Genomic DNA, 19,877 nt, shown 5'->3' with positions numbered 1-19,877 from the left:
AAGTTGTTCAGTTGTTCTATCTTCCAGTATAATGCATAATATGTCCCCGCAGCCGATATCCAAAGCTGCTGGAACTTGAACACAATGCACGTGGGTTCAATCCCCAATACAAACTTTTCTTTTTTTATTTTTTTTATACATTTTATGATTGTAAGTATATTATTATATATTTTTTTTTAAGAAAATACGTATTTGATTAAAATTTTTCCAACAATTATTGTTCAGAAATCATTTGTGGCATTTTTCAATGTGTTTGTGTGTGTTTTATTCTGTTATAAGTATAACTTCTTACGTGCGTACAAAGTACACACACATTCTTTTTTTGTTTTCGTCTTGCTAAGGCGCGTCGAATAATATATCGCTTGTACTATTTCGGTGACTTTAAAACTAGTTCCGGTTGCGACTCTGGAACCGGTAGTCCGAGGTGAAATTTCTCACCTCTAATACCATCTTCCGAGTTATAAGCTCTCATTAGACACCTCATTTGTTATTCTTCTTCTTCTTTTGCCCTTTAATTCGTCCAATTTTGAACATAGGCTTCCCCCAGTTTCCTCCATTCGCTTCTGTTTAGTGCTTTCTGTTTCCAGTGCGTTCCTCCTATCTTTTTAATGTCGTCTCCCCATCTCATCTGGGGTCGTCCTCTTGCTCTCTTTCCTGTCCATGGTCTCCATTGTTGTATCGTGCTATTCCACCTATTGTCCGTTTGTCTAGCGTTATGACCTGCGAAGCTCCATTTTAGCCTAGCTATATGTTGGCCTGCGTCTTTGACTTTTGTTCTATTTCTGACCCAGTTGTTTTGCTTTTTGTCTGTCAATTTTACTCCTAACATTGCTCTCTCCATGGCTCTTTGTGTCTTCATTATTTTATCCATGTTTGCCTTGGTCAAGGTCCATGTTTGGCATGCGTATGTGAGAATTGGGAGTATGCACTGGTCAAACACTCTTGTTTTTAAGTATTGTTGTATTTTTTTATTCTTTAGGACCCATTTTAATTTTCCAAATCCTGCCCAGGCTAATCTGACCCTTCTTTTTACCTCCGCTGTTTGGTTTTCCTTATTTATTTTTATCATCTGTCCCAAATATATATAATCATTAACCGCTTCTATTGTGGTGTCGTTTAGTATTACGTTTCTATTGTCTTGTGTGTTTGTCATTGTTTTTGTTTTGGCAAAATTCATTTTTAGACCTATTTGTTCGGATTCATTTGCTAGTTCGGTTAGCATGGTTTGTAGTTCTTCAAAATTTGATGCTATGACTACTACATCGTCTGCATATCTTAGGTGGTTTAGTTTCTTTCCATTTATGTTTATTCCCATGTTTGTCCATTCCATTGTTTTGAAAACATCTTCCAGTGCTAATGTAAATAGTTTAGGAGAAATAACAGATGTTATTTGCTATTCTGTCTGTTTCAATAAAGGAAGAGATATATTCGAATACACACAGACAGGCATGAAACCGGCAGTATATATTTGTTCTCATTTTGTTAAGCCGCGTCGAATAATATACCGCTTGTGCCATTTCGGCAACTTTAAAAAAGTATTTCCGGTTGCAACTCTGTAAGCGGAAGTCCGAGGTCAAATTTCTTACCATCTTCGAGTTGTAAGCTCTCATTCGACACCTCATTTGTTATTATGTCCGTTTTAATAACGGAGGAGTTATATTCGAGGACACACAGACGGATGAACAGACAGGCATGAAACCGGAAGTAAACTGGCATACGGGTCATGCATATATGAATGAATCTCATATTCTTAATTGTATGTCAAAAAATGCAAAATAACTACCTCTTAAAACCTACCAAATTTCATTTGCATATCTCAACCCGTTTTAGAGCAATAAATAAATCGTTAGTTTGTAAGAAAAATTCAACATTCCGTATCTCGGAAACGAATTATTTAATCAATATAAAGTAAACGGTCATTAGCTCTTCATGCAGAAGTACCCCTTAAAGTTTGTCGTACTTATCTAGAAACACCCTGTATTGATGAAGAACATGGCTAGTTGTTAAAGTCCCTAACTTTTTTATTATCCAACATAGTGAATGAATCAAAAAACAAAATGTTAAGAAAACCTGAGGCTATAGTTTTAATTTCAGAATTTTATAAGTGCTAGAATATTCTACAGGATGTGGTGAACTTTGAGGAAAAACACAGTTTGATTGGTACACCCGGTATAGTATACAATAACAATTTAGCTCTCTAGCAACAATATTATTACAGCGATATTGTTAAAAAATAAGGCTACAACATATTAAAAAAATCACTTAAATCGGACAACAGGTTTAGAAATTCGAGACATCAAAAATGACCCTTGTGGGTGGCCCGTTTTCTCTGACGCGGATTGTATATATTTGTTCTCGTCTTGCTAAGGTGCGTCGAATAATATATCGCTTATACTATTTCGGCGACTTTAAAACAGTACTTCCGGTAGCAAATCTAAAACCACAAGTCCGAAATCTTTCTCACCTTTAATACCATCCTTGGATTATAAGCTTTCATGTGAAACCTCATTTGTCATTCTATCTTGTCTAATGACGAAGTAATTGTTTTTACGGAAGGACAGACAGACATGGATAATACAAGGTTTTCACATTTTTGTAAAATGGGCGAAAACAATAAAAGAGCGTAAAAGTTCCATTCGTTTTCCACTGCTTTGAGTAATTACGTAGAAAATTTAAAAATAATTAAATAAGACAGGCATTATTTGGGTCGTGTACCATATTTACGGATAAAATACCAAATCTCAAAATAATTTTGTATCGGAAAATTAGAAAAACTATTTTTAAACGCGTGATATATAAAAACATTACGAACAAATAATGAGATCTAATGAGATAAATTTGTGTGTATGATTTCGACTGACGCGGAACTAAATTTAACATCTCGTCAGAAAATAGCCACTTCCAAAGGAGCGGCGGCCGTCACAATCTATTTTTGATTACGATGCGCGCGCCATCTCTCCGTATGCATTCCAACTACGGCGTCCAGAAATCAATAAACTGGTGTTGTGAAACGTCGCGAGAGTGACAGTGAACTCAAAATCAATATTACCGCCAGCAGACAGGTGATACAAAAATGTCGCACTCATCCCAAGGTATTTACGTTCCTTTACCTCAATCTATAAGTGATTCAGATTCGGAAAAAGAGGACAGATTAGAAGGCAATTCGCATTACATAACAAACGGTGTCAATCAAACCAAAGTTAGTTTTTCTCAGCCTAAAAATGGTCACATCACGAAAGACTACGGTGAGGACATCGACAAATTCAAGACTTTTCGGCATAAACTATCAACAAAACGTAAAATAGCTCTGGCAATTTCGATAGTGTTCTGCTTTTTACCAATAATTACTTTCCTCTGGATTCTACCTTGCAACGACTTCAATACATGCTCATTAAAAATACCAAACTGGGAATCTCTACATGAAAATCTCGAATTCTTGGGAAGTGTGAATTTAGTTCGAGGTGTTTTTCAGAAAAATTTAAATCTTGCATTGATGTACAAGGGCAGTTTTACTAATACCAAACCATTCAAGAATGGAATCTTATCTATAATGGGAACAACTGGTGCGATAGCTTGGGATTTTCAACAAGAAAGCTTTCCAATACAAATGAACTGTAGTATCATAGATGTCGACAATAATGGATATAATGACTGTTTGGTGGTGGACAGTAGAGGTTTAAAAGTTGTGGAAACTATCTCTGGTGAAGCGCTGTGGCATGCTCACAGTTTAGAAGAAAAATCTATACCAGAAATAGATATGCCTGTTAAAATAGAAGATTTAAACAAGGACGGTGTAAGTGAATTGCTGGCAATATACAAGAAAAGCGGATTTTTGATAATATCTGGAAAAACAGGTCAAGCTCTCAAAAATATCCAACTACCATCAACGTGTTCATCTATAAGCCTGGCATCTTGCAATACATACTCCATCAGCTATCGATGTATACAAATGCCAGGAAACTTGGTAACCTATGAAGTTCTTTTAGAAGACATCAAAGCTAAATATTACAACTCCAGTGCTAATTTAAGGCTCAATCTAGGAAAAAATGAAGGTTTTGAAACATTTTATGAAGTAGGTGACCGAAAACTTACTGTGGAAAATGTAAATACTTGTCCAAAATGTCAAAGCACCGTTACATTATACAGTGCTAACCAGACAAAATTAAATTTTTGGACATTTGATAATTCCATAGTGATGCAACCTGTTCCTTTCAAGTTTCCTGTTGTAAAACCTAACATATACTCATCCAAAGGATACATAACAGGATTTATATTAAAAATGTGGTATTGGCAAGACAAATCAATCAAACTGTCTCCTGTAACCAGAATCTACAAAAGAAGTGTACCTGTTCACAATGAAACGTATCATTTAAATAAAGTGTCTGAACAAGTGTTATTGTTATTACTGAAAGAAAATGATGCACAACTAGAAAATGTAAGTCTGACTGATGTTTACTTGATATGTAATGGACCAGCCCACAGCAATTGTCAACCAGATTACAAAAATCAAGAAAATTCGATACTCATTGCTGATCTGGACTTTGACAATTCCTTAGAACTGATAAGCTATTCAAGTTCCTACAAGGAGATAGAAATAGATGGGTATGAAACTTGGCATTTGACTTCAAAGCTTAATGTGTTTAGACTAGAAAGTGAGTTTAGTAAATTATTCGAAAATAAGTAGATAGCAAATTTAGATATATATTATTGTTAGGACACATACCAAAGATAAATGTTTCTGCAACTTTTTCTCAAACACCAATCTACTCTATTTTAAATTTCTTAGGATATACACCAATTTTAGATAAATGGAATATTGAAAGAAAGGTTAAATATGGAGGGCCAAAGTTTATAGTGATTTATACTCAATTGTTTTCTTAATTGTTCTTCTTAATTTGTTTAATAAAGTTCTATTTTTCAACTATCAAAATATTGTTTTCAATTACTATAAATTAGCTTTGCCATTTTAAAACAAATTGTATTGAAAGTAATATCATTGAGTGACCAGCAGATGCAAATATGAACTAGATTTTTCAGGAAATAAGATGGAAAAAGAAGGAAAAATAGAAAAAACAAACTTCGCCAGGTACTATTGGAATCTCTTGTTGGTTGGTATTTACCATTTGAGCATATGTAGGTCTCTGTGTTGTACTTATATTTGTTGTAGCTACTGGTAGCTGTTCGTTTTGTGTGACTCTTTTTTTCTTAAAGTTGAAAATCTTGCTTCTAGCAGTTATAGCAGTTGTTTATGTACACTGCATCCTCTGTAATTCTCTGGGTGGTTATTACATCAAAATACATATTTTACTAGATCAGACCGAATTTTCTTAGGACAGTCAGCTGTTTGGTGATTAAGACCACATTTTAGAGGACTGTATTGATATTGCAATAGTTTTTTGTGTGAACATATTTTTGGCATCTAGTACATTGTACTAATTCTCTTTTTAGTCTTGCAGCTTCGACATTAATTTTCAATATTTCATCTTATAAATTTCTTTATTATTTTCTTGAATTCTTAAGTTAACAAAAACAGTGGTAGGTGTAGTAGTTCTTTGCAGGATACTCGTTATTTGTAGAACTATATGTTCTTGGCACTCATTCCTTTTTTAATTTCTTGTATATCCACTGTGGGATGAATAAGACGAATTAGTACTCATAAAGGGTTTGTCTTGCTTCTTGCTATAATTGTTTTTTTCTCATCAATTGCTTTTATTATAATGCCGTATATTTCAATTGTTTGGGCCTGTACCTTGATTTGTTCTTTATTCAATACCCTGATTAAATGTTTGTCTTTGGTTATAGTTAGTGTGACCAACTCTAATTTAGTCAAATTCGGGACAAGGCTGAAAAAAATACCTGAAATTCGGGACTTTTCAGTGAAAAACGGGCCATTCTCCAAAACCCGAAAAAAACATTTATCAGGCATCATTACGTCGTTGCATGCGGCATGCCTCGGACAGCTGATTCATGTGTACACCTATACATGAATTGATACTATTTTTAAATCCTCTTTTCAGGACGATATTTAAAATACAGAAAAGAAAAAAGGTCCGCAGTTTGAGTTTTCGTAGAACTATAATACTAGAATGTGGTATTAGTATCACACTCTAAAAATTGTCAACTTTTTTTCGTCCCACCAATTTCTCAGAAAAATAACGTATTCAATATTTCAAAATAGAATTTTACCAAAACCTCGAAAATTCGGATGGCCCGGAAGCCTTGTCCGGGACGCCGGGACATGACTTCGTAATTCGGGCCATGTCCCGGATTTTTCGGGCTAGTTGGTCACACTAGTTATAGTATTCAATAGTTGGTTTAATTATTGTATGTTTTTAACACCGGCAATAAATATTGGTGGGAGTTTCTCTTCCTGTTTTTTGCCTCTTCAGTTTCTGCTTCTTGCCTCTCTTCATTAATTAATACATTTGAATAGATGCTCATTAAAAACACCAAATTGCGAATCTATACATGAAAATCTCGAATTCTTGGGAAGTGTGAATTTCAGAAAAATTTAAATCTTGCATTGATGTACAGGGTAGTTTTACTAATACGAAACCATTCAAGAATGGAATATCATCTATAATGGGAACAACTGGTGTGATAGCTTGGGATTTTCAACAAGAAAGCTTTCCAATACAAATGAACTGTACTATCATCGATATCGACAATAATGGATATAATGACTGTTTGGTGATGGATAGTAGAGGTTTAAAAGTTGTGGAAACTATCTCTGGTGAAGCGCTATGGCATGCTCACAGTTTAGAAGAAAAATCTATACCAGAAATAGATATGCCTGTTAAAATAGAAGATTTAAACAAGGACGGTGTAAGTGAATTGCTGGCAATATACAAGAAAAGCGGATTTTTGATAATATCTGGAAAAACAGGTCAAGCTCTCAAAAATATTCACCTACCATCAACTTGTTCATCTATAAGCCTGGCATCTTGCAATACATACTCCATCAGCTATCGATGTATACAAATGCCAGGAAACTTGGTAACCTATGAAGTTCTTTTAGAAGACATCAAAGCTAAATATTACAACTACAGTGCTAATTTAAGGCTGAATCTAGGAAAAAATGCAGGTTTTGAAACATTTTATGAAGTAGGTGACCGAAAACTTACTGTGGAAAATGTAAATACTTGTCCAAAATGTCAAAGCAATGTTACTTTATACAGTGCTAATCAGACAAAATTAAATTTTTGGACATTTGATAATTCCATAGTGATGCAGCCTGTTTCTTTCAAGGTTCCTGTTGTAAAACCTAACATATATTCATCTAAAGGTTATATAATAGGATTTATATTAAAAATGTGGTATTGGCAAGATAAATCTATCAAACTGTCTCCGGTAACAAGAATCTACAAAAGAAGTGTATCCGTTCACAATGAAACGTATCATTTAAATAAAGTGTCTGAACAAGTGTTATTGTTATTACTGAAAGAAAATGATGCACAACTAGAAAATGTAAGTCTGACTGATGTTTACTTGATATGTAATGGACCAGCCCACAGCAATTGTCAACCAGATTACAAAAATCAAGAAAATTCCATTTTCATAGCTGATCTGGACTTAGACAATTCCTTAGAACTGATAAGTTATTCGAGTTCCTACAAGGAGATAGAAATAGATGGGTATGAAACTTGGCATTTGACTTCAAAGCTTAATGTGTTTAGACTAGAAAGTGAATTTAGTAAATTATTCGAAAATAAGTAGATAGCAAATTTAGATATATATGTATTGTTAGGACACATACCAAAGATAAATATTTTTGCAACTTTTTCTCAAACACCAATCTACTCTATTTTAAATTTCTTAGGATATACACCAATTTTAGATAAATGGAATATTGAAAGAAAGGTTAAATAAGGAGGGCCAAAGTTTATAGTGATTTATACTCAATTGTTTTGATAATTGTTCTTCTTAATTTGTTTAATAAAGTTCTATTTTTCAACTATCAAAATATTGTTTTCAATTATAATTATAAAGTAGTTTTACCATTTTAAAACAAATTGTATTGAAAGTAATATTATTAACTAAGTGCTCAGCAGATGAAAATATGAACTTGATTTTTCAGGAAATAAGATGGAAAAAGGAAGAAAAATAGAAAATAAAAGTTCACCATGTATTATTGGAATCTCTTCTTGGTTGGTATTTACCATTAGAGCATATGTAGGTCTCTGTGTTGCACTTATACAGTGTGAGTTTCTACAGTCTATAATGGTATAGAATATCGAAAAAAGTTATTAAGAAAAAATGTACACAATGATATTCTCCAGGCTTGGAAAATATGTTCATTTCTACAGGATGATCAATAACTGCGTGGTATATCAAACATATAATTTTTTAAATGGGACACCCTATATATTTTTTCATATTTATATTTCTCTCATAATTCTTGTTCATATAATATAGGGTTTTGCATTACTATACAGAGTATTTAACAAGTTATGACCATTTTTATTTCGAAATCCCTATGAGATTAACACCATATATATAAAGAAGTAATTCATAAATAATAATTTGTTTTATATGAGATAAACAATATACTGTAGTTTTAAATTAGGTTTAATTGAAATCATTGACGAATATTTGTATACAGGGTGAACTACAAAACCAACTTACGATTTTCTCAATTTTTTTAAATGGATCACCCTATATTTTATTTTTTAAAAACATGATATTTATGATACTCTTTCATTTTTATATAGCATTCCCTATACTTAAACTCATTACATTTTTTAGAGATATTTTTAGCTTTCTTCAAATATCGGGAATGCATTCAATTTTCCTAGTAGAAATAAGGTAGTATTGAGCGATAATTAAACAAAATTATTTTTATTCCCTAAATAACTAACACAAAATATAAACCATAACAATATGCATTAAATGTACCAATAAATTTGATATTAAGAAATTATCATATTTCCCTGATATACAAGAATCATAAAATTCATACAAATAAAAATTTATTTTGTATATAATAATATAACGAGATTATTTTTATTCAATAAATAACTTACACAAAACATAAATCAAAACAATATACAACTGATGTAACAGTTTTTAGATTGTTATATCAACAGTATTCTAAGCCAAGAAGTGTTAAGTGAAACATTCAATTTTATAAGCACTTTTAAACTACAAAAAAATTACGATTTTCTCATTTCTTTTACATAGATTAGCCTATATTTTATTTGTTAGGAATGTTGTATTTATGATACTCTTTCATGTTTATTTAGCATCTCTTATACCTAAACTTATTCGTTTCTGAGATATTTTTAGTTTTCTTTATTTACCGGGAATACATTCAATTTTTATAAGTAGAAATAATTTAACAAATAAACATTGTGTAATAAAATAACAAATATTTGCATTCAATAAATAACTAATATATAAACTAATATAACAAAATATATAAACCATAACAATGTTTAATGAATGTACCAATTAATGTGATGTTAAAGATATAAGTCTAAAGTAAATGTTGAAAATGCCCACCTTCAACGTCTATGCAATTTTGTAACCGATATTCAATTGGCCGAGCCACATTTCTTAACATTTTTGTAAGTCAATATTATTAAAAGCTCCACCTATTCTTTTTTTCATATCATAAGACGTTGTTGGATGCTTCTGGTATACAAGGTTTTTATATAGCCCCAGATGAAAAAATCAATTTTGGAAGAACTGGAGCACCGTCGTCGTGTAAAAACCTCAACCGTCAAAAAAATGTGGGCCAATCAGATAATCGCCAACAATAGCATCATAAACATTTATAAATCACCTAGTTTGACTATGAGTGTTAACCAAGTAGTGATTTATTGATGCATAGTAGTGAAAAATAGTATGAGAGTTATATTATTAATAACTGCGCGCCACAATCCGCAATTAGGAATGTGTTACTAAAAACTTCTTGGCTTAGAATACTGTTGATATAAAAATCTAAAAACTATTACATCAGTTGTATATTGTTTTGATTTATGTTTTCTGTGAGCTGTTTATTAAATAAAAATAATCTTGTTATATTATTATACACAAGACATATTTTTTTGGAGGAATTTTAAGATTCTTGTATATTAGAGAAATATGATAATTTCTTAATATCAGATTTATTGGTACATTTACTGCATATTGTTGTGGTTTATATTTTGTGTTAGTTATTTATTGAATAAAAATAATTTTGTATAATTATCGCTCAATACTAACTTGTTTCTACTAGAAAAATTGAATGTATTCTCAATATTTGAAGAAAACTAAAAATATCTCGAAAAGTAATGAGTTTAAGTATAGGGAATGCTATATAAAAATGAAAGAGTATCATAAATATAATGTTTTTAAAAAATAAAATATAGGCTGATCCATTTAAAAATTTTGAGAAAATCGTAATTTGGTTTTGTAGTTCACCCTGTATACAAATATTCGTCAATGATTTCAATTAAACTTAATTTAAAAACTACAGTATATTGTTCATCTCATTATATAAAACAAATTATTATTTATGAATTACTTCTTTATATACATGGTGTTAATCTCATAGGAATTTCGAAATAAAAATGGTCATAACTTGTTAAATACTCTGTATAGTAATGCAAAACCCTATATTATACGAACAATAATTATGAGAGAAATATAAATATGAAAAAATATATAGGGTGTCCCATTTAAAAAATTATATGTTTGATATACCACGCAGTTAATGATCACCCTGTAGAAATGGACATATTTTCCAAGCCTGGAGAATATCATTGCCTACATTTTTTCTTAATAACTTTTTTCGATATTCTACACCATTATGGAATTATCGACCGATCCCGCACTAAAAACTCACCCTGTATGTGTTGTAGCCACTGGTAGTTGTTCGTTGTGTGGTTGTTTTCTTTGACTCTTTCTTTCTTAAAGTTGAAAATCTTGCTTCTAGCAGTTGTTTATGTACATTGCATCCTCTATAATTCCATGGGTGGTTATTACCGCAAAATACATGACAAACAGTCAGCTGTTTGGTGATTAAGGCCACATTTTACACACCTGTATTGATGAGCAAAAATTTTTTGTGTGACCATATTTTTGGCATTTAGTACATTGTACTAATTCTCTTTTTAGTCTTGGAGCTTCGACATCAATTTTCAATATGCCATCTTATAAATTTCTTAATTTTCTTGAATTTTTAAGTCCACAAAAACAGTGGTAGGTGTTTTTTGTAGTAGATTCGGTATTTGTAAAACTATATGACTCAAAAATATTCAACTACCATCAACTTGTTCATCTATAAGTCTGGCAATAAATATTCTATCAACTATCGATGTATACAAATGCAAGGAATCTTGGTGACCTACGAAGTTCTTTTAGAAGACATCAAAGCTAAATATTACAACTCCAGTGCTAATTTAAGGCTCAATCTAGGAAACAATGAAGGATTTGAAACATTTTATGAAGTAGGTGATCGAAAACTTACTGTGGAAAATGTAAATACTTGTCCAAAATGCCAAAGCACTGTTACTTTATATAGTGCTAATCAGACAAAATTAAATTTTTGGACATTCGATAATTCCACAGTGCGCAACCTGTTCCTTTCAAAATTCCTGTTGTAAAACCTAACATATACTCATCTAAAGGATATATAACAGGAATTATATTAAAAATGTGGTACTGGCAAGACAAATCTATCAAACTGTCTCTTGTAACAAGAATCTATAAACGAAGTGTACTTATTCACAGTGAAATGTATCATTTAAATATAGTGTCTGAACAAACTACAGTTTTCAAACACACTCTTTTCTCAAAAAAAAAAAAAAATGAAATCAACTGATTTTAAGAGACTAGAACGCAAAAGTTAAAAATTAAAAGAACGACACCATAGAGGGATCACATGGACTAGGTAACAAAAATGATAGTGGCTCCCGTCTTATTCATAACCACACAGTGTGTAGCGTCCACTTTTGAACATAGGCTCCTATGTTCAAAATTTCTATTTCTATAAAGGGTTCCGAGAAAGTCTGGCAACACGGTAATTTCTCGGAAAGCGCTAGAATGATTTTTATGGATTTTGGTCGGTGAGGGTCTTTTTTTTTCTCTTTTTTGGCTTGGACTATGGTCATTCAGCCAGTCTCAATCAAAAGTAAATGTATTAAAGATATTGCCAATTAGTCAAACTTGGTTATTATAATATTATTACAATTTTTTACTTCTTATTTACCTACTCATTACAGCTAATGTACACATAACACATAGTGTATACATTTTACAAATAAAAATATCAATATTAATATTAAAATAAATGCATTCTTTTTTGTATTTTATTTTAGTTTTTTTTGTTTTGTTTTTTGTTGTTTTTTTTTGTCACTACGATAGGATGTCAGCTCGGTTCAACCCCGCGGAGGCTTAAATCCTCTTAGTGATTTTTTCTTTAATTTTTTTTATTACTCTTTTTTATTATTATTTTTTTTATTTATTTTTTTGTTTCATGTTTTTATTTATTTTTTTAATTTTTTTTTATTTTTTAATATTTTTTTTTATTTTTTTAATTTTTTTTAAACATATTTTACAAATACCTATAACTAATTACAATAATACTTTACTATCCGACAAGAAAGATACCAAACAGTCAAAAATTTTCTTTTTATTCAGTGACAGAATAAAGAGAATATTTACAGGGAGTGGGATGTTCTATCTTTTAATGAGGGTCTTTTAATACGGCCGATATTATAGTGGTAATTACATTGTTGTCAAATCTTCCGTTTTTCTGGAAATCTAATGAACTTTCTTATTTTAAAATGAAACATATGTTTGCGTTTTGGAATTCCTAAGGGATACTGATTATTTGTTATATGTTATTCCCTATATCTAAATGCCATAATTTCGGAGTTATTGGTACATTTATTAACAAATTTTTTTAAACAATTTATAAAAATCAATGTTTTCGGCCCGGGTAGACATTATTTTAGGTTCATTGGATCATTGTGAACAAAAAAGGTCTTTTGTAATTTTCCTCTAAAATCGTTTCCGAGTTATAAACAATTTAAAACTGAAAAAAATCGAAAAATTACGATTTTCTAGGTTTAAAAATACAAGTAAAAAATATTATTTTTGAAACTACGAAGTGCCTAAATTCAAGTTTAAGCCTTATTTTATCAGTTACCGATAAGAAATTTGGTCTTGTTTCATTTTAAAATATTATTTTTTAGTTGTTAATGATTGCCCGTTCTCTCATATGCGCTTCATTAATAATTAAAAAAACAATATTTTAGAATAAAACGTGCCAAAAATTCTTATAGGTGTCTGATGGAAGGTTTGCTCTTTAATTTAAGTAGTTAAAATTATTTTTTTACTTGTGTTTTTGAACCTTGAAATTTTTTGTCTTTTTCAGTTTTAAATTACCTATTTATAACTCGAAAACGATTAATTTTAGAGAAAAATTACAAAAGACCTTTTTTGTTCCCAATGATCTAAAGAACCTAAAATAATGTCTACCCGGGCCGAAAAAATTGATTTTTATAAATTGTTTAAATTTTTTTAAATAAATGTAGGATAAACTCCGAAATTATGGCATTTAGGTAGGTATAGGGAATATCATATGAAAAATAATCAGTATCCCTTAAGGATTCCAAAACTTAAAAAATATACAAGGTGTTCCATTTGAAATAAGAAAGTTCAGTAGATTTCCAGAAAAACGGATGATTTGACAACAATGTAATTACCACTATGATATCGGCCGCATTAAAAGGCCCTTAACCACCAAAATCTATAAAAAATTGCTTTGCCAAACTTTTTCGCAACCCTGTATATACTTTATTTGATTCAGGTCTATGTTCCCTAGGTTTTGAAGGCTGTTCTACACATATGGTACGTATTTAGAAGTTTGCGAACTGAAGAATTTGGATGCGCTATATTGACCAGTACTGCACGGGAACAGAGCCCGTTTCATTCACTGTTATTATTATTATCCCGGTTATTTATAGCGTTCTTCGCCTTCCGGTTCCCAGCTTCCAGCTTCGTCGGACGTTCCATTCGCCAGTGTGAAGATTTCTTTCCGACATTGCCTTCTGAATGCCGCCTAGCCAGGATTGTTTCGGCCTTCCTCTCTTCCTTCTTTCCCTTGGCGTCCATTTTAAAATTTGTTTTGGTAGCCTGGCGTCGTCCATTCTTTCTACATTACCATATCAGATCAGTTGTCTCCTTTGAATTTCGTCTATGATGGTTGATGGTCTCCCATGATATTTCTGATTTGGCCATTTTGTATTCTTTCAAGCCTTGATTTTCTAGCCGATCTTCTCTAGAAGTCCATTTCAAATGCAAGTAGGTGTCGTTCCAGGGATTTAGTAAGTTGCCATGTTTGACATCCGTAGAGCACTATACTTTTAAAGAGAGTTAAAGATGAGATGTTTTCTTTGATTAGATAGTTCTTTTGACCATAGCATCGGGTTTAAATATCCAATCACCCTTTTTCCTTTCACCCGTCTGCATGACGGCTACGGCTGGGTGAATCGAGTAGTTTAGCTGTTATGTTGCCAGTCCCAAGCCCGGATAAAGGAAGAGGGGGGAGGAGTAACAACCTCGTAAAAATCCAGGTTTCATCTGGCCCGGATGGTAGTACCCTGTAAGGGCTCCTGTCTAGGATTACAGGCGAAGGTCAACAATCACAATCGACGGAGCAAACGAGATTTGCTCGGAGTGGACGAGAGAAATCCAATGGTCCCGAAAGCGAAAGAACCCAGTTAGGGGAAGAGTAGTCTCTAAACTAGTCTAGAGGAAGAAAACCTTGATTAAAAACTACCCGGTTCTCCTGGAGGGGGTTTAGCCATGGGGTCAGCACCTCATGCGGTCTTCGACAGCCCAAGTTCTGACTTTAAAGTCCCTTGTTATGTATCCTAGTTTTCTACATATGTCTCCGCTGGTGTTCCGCTGATTGTTTTGACCGTGGTATTTAATTTCCTTGCATAAACTGTTGTTTGTCAGCCTTGAATCTCCGTTCTATTTCTTTTTTGAGGTCTCTCAAATTAGTTTTTCCACTTTCTTTGTTCACACCAGTTTAACAAATGTGTCTTATACAAATATGTAGGTATATGACTTCTATTCTCAATTATTTGAAATGTGTCATCTGTTAGCCAGTGCAGCCTTTGTAGAATTCTTTGTATTTACATGAGTGATTGGTATTATTACACAATGTTTGACAACTCCCTGTATTTCTTGAGATGTACCATTAAGGGCAGAGTTTTTTCTACTTCTCGGAGAAGGTCTTCATGTTTTCTTATTGTTAACTTCTTTGTCCCTGCGCGTTTATGGCCTACTTTAAGTTTAAGCTTTATTTTGGCTACAAGGAGAATATAGTCTAATTCACATTTCGACACCGGATAGGTTCTCACCGTTTGGACTGATGATGTGAAGCGAGTATGGGTTTAGATGTATTCGATTTGATTTTTAGACATCTCAAAACCTTTTCCCAGTATAGAGTCTTCGAATGTGGTGGTTAAATCGGGTGTTAATGCTAGTTTAGTTATTAGGGGAGTGCAATTAGAACGAAAAGATACAATGTTCCGGAAAAAATCAAACAAGGTTATACTTTTCTAACACTTTTTTTGTTAGTTTATAAATATGTTAAAGTAAAAAGTTCTACTCACAAATTTCGCCGCTAATTGTTTATTAATTGTTTAAACAATAACAATTGTTTTGTATAAATAATGTTAAGAATATGGGTGAATTCAACATTTTATTTTGATAAAAAATGTTTTTATTTTAGTTTTGATTATGCTGAACCCGAATCTGACATTACAATTTGCAAATTCAAAATGGCGGATTCAAAATGACGGATTTTTCCTAAAAATCCTTAAAAAGTAGTTGTAAAATCCGAATTTTTTTTATAAAACGTGTTTGTTTACATATATGTGGATATTTTTGAGAGGTTGCTAAACCTGAATCAAATTTTGATAATTTAAATTATAAAATGGCAGATCCAAAATGGCGGATAACTTAAAAAATATTTGTAAAATCATAATTTCTTTACAAAATGTATTTATTTCTACATATTATATTTATTTTTGAGAGCTTTGATAAACCTAACTTAAATGTTAACATTATAAACTATAAAATGGCGGATCCAAAATGCGGATTTTCTAAAAAGAACATAAAAAAGAACATTTTTCTAAAACATTTATTGTCTTTATTTTTAACAGGTTGTTGAATCTGAATTAAAGATTAAAAATTTAAATTTCAAAATGGCGGATCCAAAATGGCGGTTGTTTAAATGAAAAACAAGTAGAATTCAATCAAACAAATATGGAATTTCATTCTTAAAAAAAAAGATAAACAAATAATTTTCACAATTATATTAAAAATTAAAATGTATTAGAAAGAATATTAAAAAAAAAAATTTCGATTAGAAGGATATAATTACATATTGAAACATAGTTTTTAATTCCAAACAACTTTTCTTGATAAAAATTTTCGATATTGTGAAATATAAAGGTACTTTACTCTTGAGTGAAATTCATATTTTTTGACATACCTCGTACAAAATTAACAAAATTTGATATTTGATGGTTGCATCTTATGTTATATACGATGCAGAGTATTTTATAAAGAATAACTTTTTTTCGTAAAACTGATATTAAAAAAGTTATCAATACGTTCCAAGTTTCGCAGACATACTGTATAAGAGCTAAAAACAAATTTTTTTATTGAACATTTATTATTGTTGAAGCTTATTAATAAATGTATTTTAGGTAAGTTTTACAGAAAAAAGTTTTGATCACTCTGTATATACATTTTTTCAGCTGGTAATTTTCGGTTTTTGTATTACATTTTTGTTATCTTTCTTAGTTTTCTCAAAAAGAAATTGTTTATTTCATTTTTAAACTAAAATAATTCAGTGTTTTTTAAAAATTACATCCCAAGCTTTAAAAAAATATCAAAAAAATTGTATTAGATTTATTCAAACTTGAGTAATACCGTCTTAAAATGGTGGGAATTCTGTAAAACTACGAAGTTTTCAAAAATTACATTTTTTGAGACATCGTATTATTTGAATTAAATTTTTGAGATTTTTTTTAATGAAACATCGTTTAGGAAGTTGATTGAGAGGTAAGTTGTGCAAATTTGAGAGTTTTATAAGTAAAATTGTATTAGTTACACATTTTTAAATCATTTTAAACAAAATTCATGTAAGGCTCACTTTCCGCCCACACCGTACTTATGTCCATACATTTTATTTCTTTTTATTACAACCATAAGATAGCTTATTTAATCTTCTTTCATGTCCAATTTGTAAAATTTCTTTTGATCTATTAGTTAAAGAATTACATTTAAAAAACTCAACCGTGCACTTCTTCCAACGCTAGTTTACAGTGCGCCAATGTGTATGAGAAGGGTGACTTTAGCGTTATAAATAAAAAATTACAGAAGCTAGAGATTTAATTTTAGAAAAATCTTTATATAAGGTTTTTTTTGTAAAATTTTCTGAATTTTTCAATGGTCAAGTCAGTTTTTTTCTAAAAATTATATTTTCGAAGTTATTTAAAAAAACATCTAACTTCGCTGTTCATTTGTTTAATAAAAAATGAAGCACCCACTTCTCGAGTAGAACTTTTTGATATGTTGTTTATTAAACATTTCTTAATGAAATTACAAAAAGTTTTATCTTGTTTGATTTTTTCCGAAGTGAAAATCTAAATGCACTCCCCTATATTGATAATAGCGAATTCTACTCGGTTTCCCCTTTTATTTCTTTCCCAAATACCGAATTTTTCATATTACACTTAAATTTACTAAGAAAATGAATATAAACAAAAAAAAACAAGTTAACACTGAAAAATTGAAATCAAGATGAAGGGAAGGATCAAGACTATTAAAAGCGTAGGCGAGAAATTTCGAACCAGTGCTTTTTAAATGCATTCATTTTTTTTTCAAATCCTGAGAAAAATAATTAACTAAGTATTTTTGAAAAATTTAAACGCAGGATGAAAGATTACATTATTACCACGAATATATACTCTCCTAGAAAGGTACTGCCCTGTAACGTTTTAGCATAGGATTTTGCGTTCCAACTGAGTAGGTGCCATGGAAGTGGATAGACCTGACAACGACTACCGAGTTTACGCAACCTTACCACCGCCCGCACTGCGGCCGCAACATCCCCCGTCGACAAGCCTGCTTAAAAACGTGACCAACCGTTCCATATAAGAGCTTCTAGGAGCTATAAATATTATTTGTTATTATTACTCAGGGCCGCACGTCCCTGAAAACTTCTATAATGTTTATTTTAAGTTACAGGGGTGAAAAGGAAAAGAAAATTTAGTGTGATTTTTAATTTCAAATATCTCATTCAAAAAAGACTTTTTGTATATTTTAAGGGACTTTTGACCCTCGGTAATAATGTAATCTTCCATTCTGTGTTTAGATTTTTCAAAAATATTTATTAGTTTTTTCACGATTCGAAAAAAAATGAATGCATTTAAAAACCATTGGCTCGAAATTTTGCGCCTATGCTCTTAAGAAAAACCTAAAAAAAAAACCTAAAAATTCAGAAAACCGAAGTGGAAAAATTAAATAAAAATAATAACGACTTACCTTTGTTTCTTCCGGTTCAGCTATAACTGCTACCCTATCGATCTCATTTTTGCCTGACCTCTGCATATGTTTCGGCTTATCTCTGTATGGTAGAGCCTGTTGAAGCTTTTTCGGAATAATAAGCGGCTTGAATGGTTTAGGCTCTCTTTCAATAGTCTGTAACAAAGAAGAAAAGTTTTAGAGAAATACCTTGTTTTTAAACTAGGAGAAGAAATTCAAATTTACCGTGTCGGAATACTTGTTTGTAATTGGTCCAACCGCAGGCAAGTTTACTCCACTAAGCTGTGAAAGGGCCTAGCCGGGTAAGATGATGAAAAGTGCCTCCAACTCGATTCGAATTCCATATAGGTCACCGTTTAGCATATATAGTGAAACTAACTTTCTGAAATTTTTAGCCCCCTAGGTGACCCACCTAGAGCCTAATTAGGCTTTTTATATTTTTATTTTTTATCTCAGCCGATATAAATGAGTCAGATTAAATAAATTAATAGAAGAATTGTATTACAATATTGCCAGTAGTTTCGGCAAAATCGTAAAAAAAGTGTAAAATTGTGTTTTCTTCAACGCCCTGTATCTTGAAAACGGATGGCATTACAAAAAATTTTTATTAAGCAAACCCTAATTATTTTTTAGTTTTTTACCTATTCTAGTGAAGGTATTACCTTTTTTGAAAAACATGTATAAAATTGTATCAAAAAACGAAAAAAAAAACCGAAAAAATGCGGTTATTTATTTTTAAAGGTGCGTTTCACCAATTTTAAAAATTAAAAAAAAATTCAGGGTGAAATATTATGCAAAAATACACGTTATATATTTTTTTCGTGAAAAAGAATGTCTTAGTTATTATTTTATACTCATTTAAAATTTTAAAATCGTTCTAAAATTTAAATTTCCCGCCAAGCATTAAAAAAAATTTTTTTTCGGACAGAACTTTTTAAAGCTTACAACCTTTTTATTTAAAATTTTTCGCTAGTTCTCGATGCGGCTGAGATAAAAAATAAAAACATAAAAACTCTAATTAGGCTCTAGGTGGGTCACATGACCACCTAGGAGGCTAAAAATTTCAGAAAGTTAGTTTCACTATATATGCTAAACGGTGACCTATATGGAATTCGAATCGAGTTGGGGGCACTTTTCATCATCTTACCCGGCTAGGCCCTTTTGACACTATTGACATTTATGAAATTGTGACACTAATGGCACTTAAAATTCGTAGGTTAATTGAGTTATATCGGCGATTTTTGGTGTTTTCTGCATTATTCCTTTAATTTTTAGATTTTTAGTCTGCATTAATATAAAAAAAAACAGTTGCTTTTAGA

General features: G+C 31.2%; 3 protein-coding genes across 3 annotated transcripts in view; 2 read left to right on the top strand and 1 right to left on the bottom strand.

Annotated features, from left to right (window-relative positions):
* The window catches only part of LOC114342682 (ribosome biogenesis protein BMS1 homolog), an 84,679-nt gene that overhangs the window by 4,362 nt on the left and 60,440 nt on the right, over positions 1–19,877 (bottom strand). Inside the window, exon 11 of the mRNA XM_050648693.1 lies at positions 18,559–18,714. Within this exon, the coding sequence (XP_050504650.1) occupies positions 18,559–18,714 (156 nt within the window). The remainder of the gene's footprint in view (positions 1–18,558; positions 18,715–19,877) is intronic.
* LOC114342683 (uncharacterized) lies at positions 2,965–4,930 on the top strand. Its single transcript, XM_028293485.2, has one exon. The coding sequence runs from the start codon at positions 3,074–3,076 to the stop codon at positions 4,682–4,684; it is 1,611 nt and encodes a 536-aa protein (XP_028149286.1). The 5' UTR covers positions 2,965–3,073; the 3' UTR covers positions 4,685–4,930.
* LOC114342684 (uncharacterized) lies at positions 5,025–7,883 on the top strand. Its single transcript, XM_028293487.2, has one exon. It carries the CDS (start codon positions 6,583–6,585, stop codon positions 7,714–7,716), a length of 1,134 nt encoding a protein of 377 aa, XP_028149288.1. The 5' UTR covers positions 5,025–6,582; the 3' UTR covers positions 7,717–7,883.

This window comes from Diabrotica virgifera, chromosome 4 (assembly GCF_917563875.1).
Source record: "Diabrotica virgifera virgifera chromosome 4, PGI_DIABVI_V3a".
Lineage (NCBI taxonomy): Eukaryota > Metazoa > Arthropoda > Insecta > Coleoptera > Chrysomelidae > Diabrotica > Diabrotica virgifera.
This window is presented reverse-complemented; position numbering and strand designations above follow the sequence as displayed.